This window comes from Dioscorea cayenensis, chromosome 4 (genome assembly GCF_009730915.1).
Source record: "Dioscorea cayenensis subsp. rotundata cultivar TDr96_F1 chromosome 4, TDr96_F1_v2_PseudoChromosome.rev07_lg8_w22 25.fasta, whole genome shotgun sequence".
NCBI classification, from domain to species: domain Eukaryota; kingdom Viridiplantae; phylum Streptophyta; class Magnoliopsida; order Dioscoreales; family Dioscoreaceae; genus Dioscorea; species Dioscorea cayenensis.
Window position 1 is genome coordinate 2,209,442 of NC_052474.1, and position 15,583 is coordinate 2,225,024.

General features: G+C 36.0%; 1 protein-coding gene across 1 annotated transcript; it reads left to right on the plus strand.

Annotated features, from left to right (window-relative positions):
- The first annotated feature begins 4,250 nt into the window (after positions 1 to 4,250).
- Positions 4,251 to 14,732, plus strand: LOC120258491 (alpha-glucosidase 2). Its single transcript, XM_039265915.1, has 23 exons — positions 4,251 to 4,435; positions 4,517 to 4,778; positions 5,218 to 5,286; positions 5,382 to 5,519; positions 5,639 to 5,756; positions 6,101 to 6,183; positions 6,798 to 6,893; positions 7,208 to 7,376; positions 7,464 to 7,606; positions 7,692 to 7,778; positions 8,240 to 8,425; positions 9,060 to 9,227; positions 9,809 to 9,929; positions 10,014 to 10,083; positions 10,300 to 10,387; positions 10,474 to 10,594; positions 11,791 to 11,984; positions 12,067 to 12,175; positions 12,875 to 13,030; positions 13,398 to 13,500; positions 13,726 to 13,899; positions 14,020 to 14,165; positions 14,328 to 14,732. Exons 1-23 carry the CDS (start codon positions 4,266 to 4,268, stop codon positions 14,525 to 14,527), a joined length of 3,171 nt encoding a protein of 1,056 aa, XP_039121849.1. The 5' UTR covers positions 4,251 to 4,265; the 3' UTR covers positions 14,528 to 14,732.
- Positions 14,733 to 15,583: the final 851 nt, after the last annotated feature.

Genomic DNA, 15,583 nt, shown 5'->3' on the forward strand with positions numbered 1-15,583 from the left:
TTTTTGATATCGTATTTCGGGTTTTGAATTCGGTAAATCATATTTGTAAATATTCTTTATTAGAATATTTCACTTTTGTATTTTGTTTTGTTTAAATTATGTTTTGAAGACCTATGCTCATTTCCCCGCGAATAACTATTCGCAGCTCGTAAAACTCGGTATTCTTTTTGATTTTTAGTTATCTTGAATAGCGTTACTACTTGAGAACTATACCTCGTTGAACCATTTATTTTTTTATTTGTTTAAACTATGTTTAAACTTTGAATTATTCTTAATATCCGAAATCGAGATTCAGTAAAAGCCTCGTTGTTTTTAAAAACAATTTCGGATTACTTCATCGGGCTAGTGAGCTCATGGATTTTTCTTTAAATCCTTTTCGGATCTTGAGTGATAGACCGGCGTGGATCTTGAAAGATTGTCTATAGATGTCTTATCCTGTTGTAAATTTTAAGTTCTTGTTATTGTCTATACATCCCTGTATTTTGTATTTTGGACTTTTGTATCCCGATTTTGTGTACTTTGTAGAGTTTGTAATCACCCGTAACTCAGCTTGGGTTATTATAGTTTTACCTGTCCCCGGATCGATTTTTGAGGCCTTGCATGTAATACTCGAACTCGTGGATAATCATAGAAAATATACTGCGGGGTATTACTATAGTGGTAGTAAGATTTTTTTCATGATTAATCTTGTTGAGAAACCCCAAGTGAAAAAGAATAAGGACCTAAGTGTAAAAAGTTTTTTTAAAAAGATTTTGGGTTAAAGAATAAATGAAAAGGATGGACATGAAATGTTTATGGAAAACCGAGGACTCGAAAGGTAGGATGGAAGGGATCTTTTTAAAAATGTTGTTTTATAATCCAGGGACCACTGGATAATTTGAAAGGACCTTTTGAGAATACTATTTCATAATTCAAGGATCATTTGGGAGTTTTTCAGGGACTGTTGTGTAAGAAATTATGTTTTTGAGGGACTAAAATTGAATTTCGGCTGAAAACTTAAGTTGGAGAAAACTCTAGATTTTTGATGGTTCATCTTCTTCTCCCTTCATCCGCTACAGAGAACCCTGAGAAGAAAAAATGAAGAAATGGGAAGAAATCGGGAGGTTTTAAGGAGAGGGACTTGGAGATCGTTGGAGTGAGCTCACGGGAGGGATGGCTTGGCTAGTAAGAGGCTTCCTTGTATTGTTTTTTTGGCATGTATATGTATGCATGTATATATATGTATTTATGGTTGGATTTGATGAAAATGTTGATGAATTTGAAGAAATATTAATGAGAATGATGAGGGTGTTGTTTTGAGATGAAATTTGTGTCAAAAACCTCAGTATCCATGATAAATCAAGGATGAGATTGCCGAATTATCTGTAGCAATTCATCGTAGTAACGAGATTAGGGTTTGGTTTGATTAATTAAGTTGATGATTATGATGATTAAGGTGTTAATGATGATGGTTGGATTGAAATTGGTTGGGTTTAGCCAAATTGATTTAGTTGAGTTGAATTGAATTGATTGAGTTGAGTTTGATTTGGTTTAACCAAGTTCATTTTAATTGAATTGGAATTGGGTTTGGATGAGAATTGAAGTGGTTGGGTTTAATTGAATTGATCCGAGTCCCGGGTTTGATCAAATCGAGTTGAGTGTAGTTGGACTTGAATGGTTTGGTTGAATTAAATTGGTTGAAGTTGATTTGGGCTTTGGTTTTGGATGTTGGGCTACGGGTTTTGGGCCGAACCAAGTTGGTTCAACAGAATTTGTATAAGAATTAAGTTGGTTCAAGGCTGGTTGGTTTAATTAAACCTGGTTCAGTGAATTTGAGTTTTAGTTCAGTGAATTTGATCTTGGTTCAGCGGAATTGAGGCTGGTTCAGGTTGGTTCATAATAGTCTAGCCCAAATTGAGTTGGCTTTAATTGTAATTGGAGACCAATTTGCTATATACAGGTCAGGTTTGAACCGATTGGGTGAGTGGGCCAATTGAGAGTCGGTTATTGATTTTCTGTATTTTCTATTGGGATAAATTATATTTTTTTAGTTGTCGTATTTATTTATTTTTATTATGTTATCATGCTTAGGTGTTGATTAGGCTTTGGGAGGAGTTCCAGGTCTAGCAAGGAACTCAAGGACACCAGGTGAGTTGGTAGTGGCTATTATTTTAAATAATTGATTAATTATTATTATTTTTGAAATAATTGTTTTAATGGCTAGTATTTTTGGAAATAAATGTTTAAGTATTTCATTTTATCATGTTTGATTCCATATATAGTTGAAATATACGTGATATTTGTTTTGCCATTGATGTTCATGATAACTCGTATTGATACATTCGCTTTTGTATAATTATACGTGATTTGTGAATAGTAAAAAAATACATGTATATGTGATTTAATTATTCGGTTCATGTATTTATTTTTTTGATGGGTATATATGCTTTTGATTTGGAGTGATTTACGTAAAACCATGTGAGCATATTAAAGATGTTTTATCGGCATTGTTAATAGAATTGGTTTTCATTCCCGGTATAGGAATGGTATCGTGGATCCGGGCTTTTACCGGTATTATGCATTATTATACGCTTTAGCATCGGGCTTTGTGGAAAAATAATGTTTATTTCCGTGATGTGAATACTTGTCCCGGAAAAAGGATCATGTGTTATGATTTATACTGGATGAGATATTGCTCAGATTTACTTGATGGTTTTGATGGCGACGGGCCAAGGTCCCGACTATCGCAGTAGTGGGTCCCCACGGGCCAGCCCTTTAGAGGTGGCGTGGTGGACTCGGGTATTGATTACTACGAGGGCCGCTCGAGTGGGAGTGTAGAGCCCCGACTGGATATTCATCGGGTAGCCGTCACCGACCGGGTGAACCGATGGGTCAACGCTAGGGACATGAGTTCCTTGACGGCCTCGAACCCAGCCCGCGCCACGGCGAGGGTTTAGAGAGTTTTCTAGACCATGTTATCGTGGGTGAGTGTTGGGTATCATCGTATTTTGAATTTGAGATTTATGTTATTTTTTTGAATCTGTGATGAGGCGCCTCTCACAAAAAAATTGTGTTTTCCGAGAAAATCAAATTGATGTTGATTTATGTTGAATTTATGTTTCAAGAGTTCTTTAAAGATGTATTTTGCTAGATTCCCGTGATTTTGGAAAAAAATTGGAAAAATTATTTGAGCAGTTGGTATTTATATATTTTATATATATCGTATTTAAGTATTTGAAATTATTAAGCCACTCACCGACCAATCGAATGTCTCAGGACATGCAGGAGCGGGACCCTTGATTGCCCGATTGAGTATAGCGCTAGTCGTGGGTTGAGTCCAGGATTGCAGTGGGTCCCCTTCCTTTCTTTCTATTTATTGGTGTCGTGATCTTCAGTAGCGGTTAGTACTCGTAAATTTGAGCTTATCAGTATTCATGGTATTTATGTATTTGAACCCTGAGTTGGTGTAAAGTTGTAAATTGTGATTTGCAGGTCCCGATTTTGTTTAAAAAGCAGGTGTCGGGCTTCAGCTAAAAGTGAATTTTTAACCGATCGGGTGCCACATTTACCCCTGTGAAGGGGTGCAGTGACATTGCAGGCCTATGGGGCTTACGCCTTGTGGGTCTGCGGCCATTTATCTGCGCACCGGGTCTGGTGAGCCGGGTTCGGGGCGTGACAATATATATAACAGAACAGACACAAAAAGAAGAGTACAGGGGGCTTACTGGTGGTGGAAGAAAGACACAGGAAAAAAAAATAAATAAATAATGAAGACACTACTGAGCTCTCCCAAGATTTTCAGATAGCTTACCATCAAAGTCACAGTCAGCAATTGAATCACAGAATCAGAGTTAGCCTTAGCATTTCATGATACGTGAAAAGGACCACTATAGATGTTATATAGGTTAACTATTCTAGTAAAAGCATTAGGATGGCAATTAATAATTACAGGAAATGGAAGTGCTGTGTATGTATATAAGCACAAAATCAGGTGTGAGTCCTGACCGGAGTTTACAATTTTATTTTTTCTTTTCAAAAAAAGTAGTATATATACGCCAATATTTTTTTTAAAAAAAATGTTTAAAAAGAATTTAAAATCAAATAATTGAAGCTGGCCTGAGAAGTTATTGACAATCATTTTCCATGATTCACAAAATCAACTCGCTCATTATCACAACAGCTGAAAAAGCCACGTGTCCTAAACAGCCTGTTGGACCCCTTTCCTTTTGTTTATTCGCGCGAAAAATAGTTTATTTCGTTAGCAGTGCATCAACGCTTATAATAAGATGCTCTCCATAAGTACACCACCACCAGCAGCAGCAGCAGCAGCAGCAGTGCCATCAGTGCCTTTGACTCGCTCGTCTCACCCTTCGTGCCCTCTCGGAAATCCTTCCCGAATTCACCGACGCCTTCGAAGATCGCCTTCTTTCCAACTTCGGAATCCGGAGTACCAGAGGTTTTTTTTTTTTCTCCAATTCGCTTCGATCGTGCTTCTTGTTTCTTGGATCTCATGGAATTTCTCGATTTTGAATCGCAGGTGGTGGTTGAGGTGCGTTGGTGGTGGAACTGTGGCTTTGGAGGAGATGACGGAGCCCACGTCGGGGAAGATGGTGTTTGAGCCGATTCTTGAGGATGGGGTTTTCCGATTTGACTGTTCCGGTGACGATCGAGGGGCTGCGTTCCCGAGTCTATCCTTCGCCGATCCCAAGGTTAGGGAGACGCCGATCATGGTTCACAAACGGCCGGAGTTTGTCCCTGAGTTTCAATGTCTTCATGGGCGGCAGATCGTCACGATTCAGGTTTGATCCTGTGTCCGTTGCCCGTTGGGGTTTCTTGATTTTCTTGATATTTCAAGTTATTATCTATATTTAAATTTCGAAAAACAATGCGGACTGGAAAACAGATGTGTGGACTTTATAGCATTTTGATACTGTTCGAGTGGTAGTGCAGTATGAGCTGAAAAGTTGAAAGAGTTGCCAATGATGTTTGAGGGGGTTACTTGTGTTGCAGATTACTATTGTTTTTATCGGCCATGGGATGCTATAATTGACATATTTAGTGTATAGAGATTTGCCCAACGAAGAAGTTGGGCAGTCTAATGATCCGCAAATTTTTGCCCTCTTGAAGATGGAGTTAACACAGATAATCTGTAATTTTTTTCAATATAGCTTTAGAAAACCGCACTATCATTGCTGCTTTACTTTTTTACAAGTAATTGAGTCCTTTGCATGGAATTAGTTGCCTGATGGAACCTCTTTTTACGGAACTGGTGAAGTTAGTGGCCAGCTTGAGCGGACGGGAACGCGAGTATGTTGCTTTCACATTTTTCCCTTTACCAGTTTCTATATTCGATTTTTCGATTTTTCGATTTTTATGCTGCTGATCAACTTTGGTGGTTTTAGATTTTTACCTGGAATACAGATGCATGGGGTTATGGTTCAGGAACCACGTCATTGTACCAGTCGCATCCTTGGGTTCTGGCTGTTTTTAGTGATGGAAGATCATTGGGTTTTCTAGCTGATACAACTCGACGTTGTGAGGTCTGATCTGATATCTAACAACTTTAGATGAATCTTTTGAGACTTCTTTTTTTTTTACTGCATGTTGCATGACTAATACCAAACAGTATTAATGTAGTGGATCAATACATTATGAACAGGTCGACCTACGACAGAATTCAACCATTAAGTTCACAGCCGCAGCTGTCTACCCAGTTATTTCATTTGGTCCATTTGACTCGCCTGCTGAAGTTCTGAAATCCTTGTCTCATGCGATTGGTTATTCTCTTAGCTTGTATCTATTAATTATGCTGCTGTTTCTATCCCTTCTATGCTGCTTCTTAGATCAATTTATGTTGTTTCCCAACATTTATGTTGTTCTGTAAATTTTTGTCTTGCACTCATCGTTTGCAGCAAGGCTGGGTGTGCTAAAACATAGTTGAATGAAGCTTGGGTGTATAAACCCATCATCAATGAGGCATCAGACATGACTCAAGTCTCAAGAAGTTTTAGGATCAATTTTAGTTATTTCATAAATTTCTTGTTTGTTATTAATTTGTACAATGCACTGATAACCTTTTTTTCTTTCACTACCCTAAATGCTAATACCGGCTCAACTTCAGGGACTGTGTTTATGCCTCCTAAATGGTCACTTGGCTACCATCAATGTCGCTGGAGCTATGATTCTGATCAAAAAGTTCTCAAGGTACATTGCTTTTTAAATAATGTTAGACATATCAGATTAACTAGTATCCCCTCAATGGTTAGTTTGGAAAAATATGGATTTGAATATATAAGCTTAGGTTTTTCATCCTATCAGTTTAAGCTTTTGGGTTGAATTAAGCTAATATGTTTGTTTTACATTTAACATGGTATCAAAACTTGGTTTGTTAGTTTATTTGCAAAACAACTAATTAGAATGAACTAACATGTATGAAAGGGGCATATTAGACTAATTAGTATTCTCACATCATTAATTTGAAAAATATATATTTGAATATATAAGCCTAGGTTTCTCATCTTATCAATTTAAGCTTTTGGGTTGAATTGGGGCTAAATATGTTTGGTTTGCATCTAACAAGCCACATGCGGCTTCTATCCAGACATGCGTGATTTATCTCACTTTTTGGTTTTTGGTCTCAAGTTGTAAAAATCTTGCTTAATGTGGATGCCAGTTTTTGGTCTTTCTCATCTTGTCATGAAAGTAGGTTGGTTGTTTTTGCCTGATTCATTATCTATGCATTTTCTTTCATAACTAATGTACTATTCAAGTTTCTAAAATTGATCACACTCTTTTCTTCTTTGGCATTTGATACACAGACTGCAAGAACATTTCGGGAAAAAGGCATACCTTGTGATGTCATATGGATGGATATTGACTACATGGATGGTTTTCGATGTTTTACTTTTGACCAAGTACGTTTTTAGCTTGAGTTTTAAAAACATCAATCTTCCTTTATTATCTTAGTAATAGTTCTTTTTGTCTGTATTATCTGATGTTTATACAGTCTTGGATTCCATTATGTACACGGTGGCTTAGCAAAAAAGCATTCACAAATGAATGTGACCCTTGCCTTCTGTAGCACACCTCTCTGCATTTGAGCCACCATCTGTAGCTTATGTTTGACTAATATATTGGAAGTAGTTTGTTTAACTTGAGCCCATTTACTGCTGACTGCTACGCAGCTATGTCCATCTTGGCAGTTGATTTTTGGACTTTGATATTTCAGGACCACTTTCCTGATCCAAAATCTATGGTGAAAGATCTGCATGCTATTGGTTTCAAGGCTATCTGGATGCTTGACCCCGGTATTAAACATGAAGAAGGTTACTTTGTCTATGATAAGGGTTCTAAAAGTGATGTTTGGATCCAAAAAGCAGATGGAAAGCCGTTTGTTGGTAATCCCTCTTGTTAAGTATTAATTTAAGGCTACTCATAGAGCTGAGTATTGAACAATTGATCTTCTTTTCTGCCAACATTATCAGGGGAGGTATGGCCAGGTCCTTGTGTTTTTCCTGATTTTACTAATGAAAAGACACGCTCGTGGTGGGCAAATTCAGTCAAAGATTTTGTCTCCAATGGTGTTGATGGCATATGGAATGATATGAATGAGCCTGCTGTATTCAAAGTAAGCCTTCAAAAGGCAACTTATATATTATATGCCTATTGAGATTTGGTAACCACATTATTGATTATTGATTATTGATTTGCAGTCTGTGACGAAAACAATGCCAGAGAGTAACATTCACAGGGGAGATAGTGAATTTGGTGGTTGCCAGAATCACTCGCATTACCACAATGTATTTTTAAAACTTATTCTTTTTGCTTTCATGTTCTTGGAATTCAAATTTTTTAGCTTTATTATTATTATTTTTTAAGACTCTCTGGTATGGCCAGGGCTTTGTGTCCTTTATTTATTTACTACCATTTTATTTTATTTTTTATTTTTTTATTTTCCATGTTGGGGGTGGAAGGATTGGGGTAATTGTTTTATTGTTAAATATAAATATGCTTTCCCTGTTTACTTTAAAAGTGAGATTTATTGCTTTAGTTAATACAGATAACCCCTGGTTATTAACATCTACCATATGATGGCGTTATTCTTGTATTTTTTTACTTGTTTGGGCATGTGGCACATGTTCCATCATTTCATTTAATGGAGTAAAAGTTGACAAACTGATCCTTATATATGAAGCAAGTACTTGTTAAGTGTTATTTTTCTCCATAATAATTCATAGTTAATTAGTTGACTTGTGTACAGGTTTATGGCATGCTTATGGCCAGATCAACTTTTGAAGGGATGAAAATGGCATCAGGGCAAAAAAGGCCTTTTGTTCTCACCAGAGCTGGATTTATTGGAAGCCAGCGGTATGCCGCAACCTGGACTGGAGATAACTTAGCAAATTGGGATAATTTACATATGAGTATACCCATGGTCCTTCAGTTGGTGAGTAATAGCATGACTCTGTAACGAAGGTCCTTTGCTAGGTTGCAAGTTGGACTTTATATAGCATAGCATGTCTTTGCAACATGGAATATCATCAGTGGTATCTTTTGGATAATTATTATTTTTTTTCCAACAATCACTGCAAGTGTCTCTTAACCACACAGATTCGCATATCCTACATGCAACAATATAAGCTCCTTTTGTCTTGAGGTATGGATTTTGTATTGAAAAGTTAGCTGATGCGTGACAATCCACCAAGTGGTTGTACCTTTATTGATCTTTGAGTTTATATGTGGATTATTGGCAACAACCTATTTTAACAACCCAAATTTTGTTGACACAGCCTTATGTGCAAAACAACAATAGAGAAAAGAAGAAAATATTGGGAAAAACTTTTAGTTGAGAATTAATTGACACATTGTAGCTCCCTGCACAAGTGCATTCAAGGACCATTTCATCCATCATTGCATTTCGTTATAAGGATATTATGGGCATGGATGTTGTGATAGCACAGTTGACTTGCTTCTTTAATCATTTCAGCATAATTTATTATGATGAATATCGTGATAACACAGATTTGATTAATTTTTTCCCATGCATTGAAATTCAAACATCATTGATTATCTTGTCTTAGAGCATCAGTGGTCAGCCATTATCTGGTCCTGATATTGGTGGCTTTGCTGGGAATGCAACACCACGGCTTTTTGGGAGATGGATGGGAGTGGGTGCAATGTTTCCTTTTTCTCGTGGCCACTCTGAAGCTGGAACCGTTGATCACGAGCCATGGTCCTTTGGGGAAGAGGTGCGTCCTTATCATCCAATGCTACGGTGCTACAGTTGTTAATGATGGTCTCAAATTTACTTGTTTTTTATGTGGAGAATTGTGGAAATACATTCCAGATTATATGTTCTGAAACCTGAAAGTAAAAAAATCATCTATTTATTTTATTTTATTTTTTTGTTTAGTGGCATAGATTTACATAATCCGATAATTGGCTAGCCACAGTTAGCTTTTTATCTAACTTACCTAATGCTGCCTAGTTCTCCTAACTTAAGAACTACATGCTTTTTCTGGCCTTCACAGATTATCTTTATACAGGAGGAAAACAGGTCTTAGCCATTGTTGGATTTTTATCCAACTTAACTATGTTGCTGCCTAGGCCTTCCTAACTTATGACCTGCGTGCACTTTCTGCCCTTCATTTATTGTACATATACTAGAGGGAAATGGTTCTTTAGTTCTTTCCATTAAATAAATAATGCAATCCTTTATAATGTAAGCAGCTTGAGCTTTTGGTTTATGTCACAAATATTATAGCTTGTGGTTTTTAGTTTTCAAGTGTTCTTCTGTTAGTGTCTTATTCTTATGTTTTAACTCTTGCAGTGTGAAGAGGTTTGCCGCCTTGCACTACTGAGGCGCTATCGTTTACTACCCCACATTTATACTCTTTTCTACATCGCCCATACAAAGGGAACTCCTGTTGCGGCACCTGTTTTTTTTGCTGGTATTTTGCTTTTTTCTTCAGATTTTTGTACGTTATGATCAACTTGACTGGGCTGCAATCTCAAAATGCTATTGACCTATTCAGATCCACAGGATTCTAGTTTGCGTGCAGTTGAAAATTCTTTTCTGCTAGGCCCGCTTCTAATTTGTGCAAGGTACTTTTTAACTTTAGTTTCAAGATAAATGTTGATATATTTGCTATATAGTTAGGGATACAATATGGGAAATCTGGAGAAATCTGGGGAAATCTTCCTTGTGTGAATCTGATGAGATGCTAAACTACTTTCAAATCAGAAGACTTCTTTTCTCCATATTTCTTTATGGATATTTTGAGATCACATTTTTGTGGTATGTTTTTGCTTGGTCAACAGCACCGCCCCTGATCAAGGATCACATGAACTGTCTCATGTTTTACCAAAAGGCATATGGATGAAATTTGATTTTTGTGATTCGCATCCTGTAAGTGTTATGGCCAGACACCTCTTGCTGATCTAACTATTTAGTTTTGTAATCTTATTTATTTGGCTTTCATTAAAATTTCTCAGGACTTGCCAACTATGTATTTGCAAGGGGGATCAATAATCCCAGTAGGCCTTCCTCTTCAGCATGTGTATGAAGCAAATCCGATAGACGAATTATCACTCTTCATAGCTCTTGACAATTTCGGTAATTATCTGGATCATGGTACATTACTGTATAATGTAGATTTCACATAAGATAGTAGGGACAAAAACTTTTTATTGGTTTTTCTTCAAGCATGATCTTTACTGGGCTTCCACTATGAACCATAGTCGTGGTATCTTCAAAGTGACCGGCCACTAATTTACACAAAAAAGGGTCATTGAATGAACACTGGATTGCTGTTACGATCTTAAATCTAAATAAAGCAAAAGACACGAATAGTAAAAATTTCATTGTTCACTGTAGGCGTGGGGGAAAGGTTGCGTGTTGCTTATGAAGTATTTTTGTAGAGTTCTTTATGTCTCCGTAGGTTTACAGTTTAGGTGGAAATAGATGAGTTGATAATAGATTGTTAATTCTAAGTTACGACAATCCACTCATATATTCAATTTTAGATTTTTAGTTTCAGCGCAATCCAGTTTTGAACCCTATTGAGAAGGGATCGTCTCTCCTGCACATCTTTTCATATCCAGAAGATCGTAAGACATACTTAAATGAATAGGTATTTGGTACTAGGTTTTGATTCTCCATTATTTTTTTTTCTAAAATTATAACTTATATGATTACTCATTTTAAGTGTTTAAACCCGGAATCAGGATGCATCTAAATCATAATATTTAAAAGCTCTGGAAAATAGAATCATTTTGTGCCATTCATTTGATATATGTCTTGACTACGCTTACATAGTTGAGTGCTTGTTTGCTTGGTTGCTTTTTATTATTTATTTGATTTTATTTTATTTTTCGCTGGTGGTGGTAATTGGCTTGGTTTTGTCGTAACTCTACATAGTTTTGTCTTATTGTTTCTCTTGATAACAAGATAGGTTACACCAAAGTAAATCTCCAACCATTTTGCTATCTGAAGACAATAGCTTGCAATACTGCAATATGATTACTCTTTGCAGACTAGTCTCAGACATAAGATGATGTAATAAGTAGTGAAAGATGGCTCTTGAAGAGTTTCAGCTTTCTTGTTATACAGTTTTCAAAGGAAAAGCTATTGTATATATTGCACAAATTCAAACACATCATAGTAATGGGAAAGCCCACTGTATGTAACTAATTTTTTTACGCTCTATGTAGTAATGTAACAGAATGAACTCTTGTCCAACTATAGTAAATTTTCTGCCAGTTAACATTATATTGCTTTCTTTCTTAACTGCAGTGCTTTTTCATTTTCAGGTAGAGCCCATGGTGTTCTCTTTGAGGATGATGGTGATGGATATGAGTACACTCAAGGAGGTTTTCTTTTGACATATTATGTTGCAGAACTTAGATCATCGATTATTACAGTTAAGGTGTCAAATACTGAAGGATCATGGAGGAGGCCAACGCGAAATCTCCATGTATATATATTGCTGGGAGGAGGTGCCATGGTTTGTATGCAACCTCATTGCTGTATCAAGGAGTGCACTTTTGGGCTCCTTTATGTTGGTTGATTATATATCTTGTTTGCAGATGGATGCTGTTGGTGTTGATGGAGAGGAAATACAGATTGCCATGCCTTCAAAATCCGAAGTGAATGACTTGGTACTTGCAAGTGAAAATGAGTATAAAACTCGTTTAGGTAACTGCCCTTTTCAATTAGTGGGATGCAATGAAGTTTTTCAATAGGAACAATGAAATATGTCTAAGAGCTGTTTTTCAAATTTGCATGCTCATCTATTGAAATGCTATTACATGAAACAAAGGCTTTTCTATAAGCTCATTATTTCTATTGTAATGAAGATTTTTAAGTCAATTATGCTTGCTAATGAAAATCAGCTTAAAGCATGTTTACATAATTGCCTTGTTCAGTTTAAAAAAGAATTATGGAATTTTTCTGATAGCTTTCTTTCAAATTCATATGCTTGTCTATGGAAATGACATTCCTTAGAACAAAGACTTGCTTTAGTTCATTTCTTTTTTATTGTAATGGAGCCTTTTAAATCAATTACACTTCTCATGCACTGCAGTTAGAAGATATCTTTGTTGGCTGGAAATGTATCTGATAAATAATTTGACCTCATGCGTCATCCCATTTCCTGAATAAGATTGAATGTTACAGACCAAGGTTCTTGAATTTTATGATGGATACCATCAGGATACAGAGGAAGAAATTAGATCACTTGCATTCTAACTGTGCTCACTTTTTTTTTTTCTGCTTTTGCTTAGCCAGTTTTGCATGATCTTAATGATATTTCACTTTGGTCTTTGATGTATTTATGCTTCCAAATGAACTTCAAGTTATTTGGATTTATGCATGTCATGTATATTGGACATGCAGAACAAGCCAAGTGTCTCTCAGATGCTGATGAGCATTCAGGACAAAAAGGGATTGAACTTTCAAGGACGCCAGTTGATCTAAAGAATGGTGATTGGAGTCTTAAAGTGGTGCCTTGGATTGGGGGAAGAATAATCTCTATGAAACACATGCCTTCAGGTAATATTTAGCTCGTAATTAATCTGCTGTTGCATTAGTTAAATAATTCGTTAGATACACCGTATTTGTGTCATGACAGTGTTGCAGTTCTCTTTGGCTATGTATGCCATAGAGGTGAATATAATCCCTCTTTCATTTTAAGCCTTTCAACAATTTTCTCTTGACTCCTTAAAAGTATACTGGAATCTGAGTGGGTTTGTACTTTCTATGAAGTTATATCAAGGAAGGACATCTAAAAGTTAACCTTTTTACCTTACATATGTTTTACCTCTGTAATTTTTTAAGTTGCTCTTTTTGTGCATATTCATGTGCCTGCTTAAAAGCTTTTACTTCAGAATTTTTAAAGTTGGTTGAGGTGTGTATGTAGGTACACAGTGGCTTCACAGTCGAGTTGAAGTTGATGGATATGAAGAATACAGTGGGGTTGAATACCGTTCTGCTGGGTGCTCAGAGGAATATGAAGTTGTTGGGTAAGATCATATGGATGTCTTTGTGGAATTGAAAGTGAACAACATAACTCATTGTTTTCTATAGTTTGAATCAACAAAATACTTTTTTGGTAGTTTAGTAAGATAATCCACTTGAGGTGGTAAGTTGTTGAAAATAACTTGGATAGTTGTCTAGCTGTCTTTGATTTTATTCACATGTTTCCATTTTTTATTTAGCTTATCGTTTAAAAACATACTGGCTTGCAGAAGAAATCTTGAACAATCAGGGGTGGAGGAGTCTCTTAGCTTGGAAGGGAATATTGGCGGTGGCTTAGTTCTCCAGCGCAAGATATCAATTATGAAAGACAATCCTAAGATTCTCATAATTGACTCTGGTATTGTTGCACGCAGTGTTGGTGCCGGTTCTGGTGGATTCTCAAGGTATTTCAGTATTTCCCATGCCAATTCTTATCATCAGAGCAATACTAACCATTACATCTAGCTGGTAAAATGAAAACTCAGTTAGGCCTCACTCAATGGTCATACTGTTGCATGTCATAGGTTGGTCTGCTTACGGGTGCACCCAACATTTACCCTTTTGCACCCCACTGAGGTCTTTGTTCGATTTAATTCCATTGATGGATCCAAACATGAGATCTGGCCTGACACTGCAGAGCAATACTTTGAAGGCAATCTTCGGCCCAATGGTACATTCTTTTTATCTCATGCCATGTTCTCAGTCTATAGAAGTTGATTTATTAGCTCTTATTATTTGTAGTTGTAGTTATTGAAATGGGTTTGGGCAATCTTCTTCAATTGTGCACATCTATGAATTCAACAAGAAAATTCTTATGTATGGCATGTTGTAGGTGAATGGATGCTGGTAGACAAATGTTCTGGCCTGAGTTTGATCAATCGTTTCGACATAAACCAGGTGAACAAATGCCTTGTGCATTGGGGATGTGGAACAGTTAATTTGGAGCTGTGGTCTGAGGAGAGGCCTGTTTCCAAGGACACCCCTCTGAAGATTTCACACACATATCAGGTAATGGAAATCTCGAAGCTTTGAACTGCTGTTTATTATGGAGCAACGCCATTCTATGAATGAGGATAATACTGATGAGCCATATGCCCACCCATAACACAGATTTTATGGCCATTACTGAACTTGAAAACTGGAGGTTGATATCCGAATGATTATATCGTGGTTAATTTATTTTTTTTAATAAAGTGGATAAATCACAGATTTATTTAAAAAAATTATGGTTAATTTATTATTATTATTATTAGCTTGTTTTTCCATTAGACGTATTGATTGGAATATTACTGAGTTCTCTTGCTTTCCCATAAGTGAAATTCCTCTTATGATATTCGTCAACTGCAAATGATTTATTGGTTGTACAAGTAATTTGTGTTGAATTTTGATTTATAAGAGCTGACACTAGCTGATGCCGGTCAAATATCATTTTAATATTAAATTTTTCTAGACATTTGAATTCTTTTTCAGTTTTCTTTGTGGAAGTTTGTTTCTAATTGATTGGTTGTTTCCACTCATCATCCTTCAATACATGCACTACCCAAATCTCATTTTAATATTACATTTTTCTAGACATTTGAATTCTTTTTCTTTGTGGAAGTTGTTTCTAATTGATTGGTTGTTTCCACTCATCATCCTTCAAGCATGCCTCTGCCTTTCTTAACTGCTAGGGCGCTTATCTTGGCAAAAAAAAAATAAAAATATATGCACTACCCAAATCTCATTTTAATATTAAATTTTTCTAGACATTTGAATTCTTTTCCTCTGTGGAAGTTTGTCTCTCCTCTTTTGTTGAGATTGTGCTGCAAGTTTAAATACAAATAGTTTTAGTGGATAAGACGAGTTTTTGGTTTTTTTGCTCAAAGCACTAATAAAGAGAAATCAAGATGGAAAAAAAAAAATTGATCTTCTTTTTATTTTTAAAGAACATAAGATAGTTGTTTATTATGTTTGAAATAAACAATCGTATTTTTCAATAGATATAAAACATTAACAATGAAGATGAAGAGATGTAAAATATTTTATCAGTTATATATTAATGAATATATAATTTTTAATTAGATAAGAGATTCAAATTTGAAGAACATA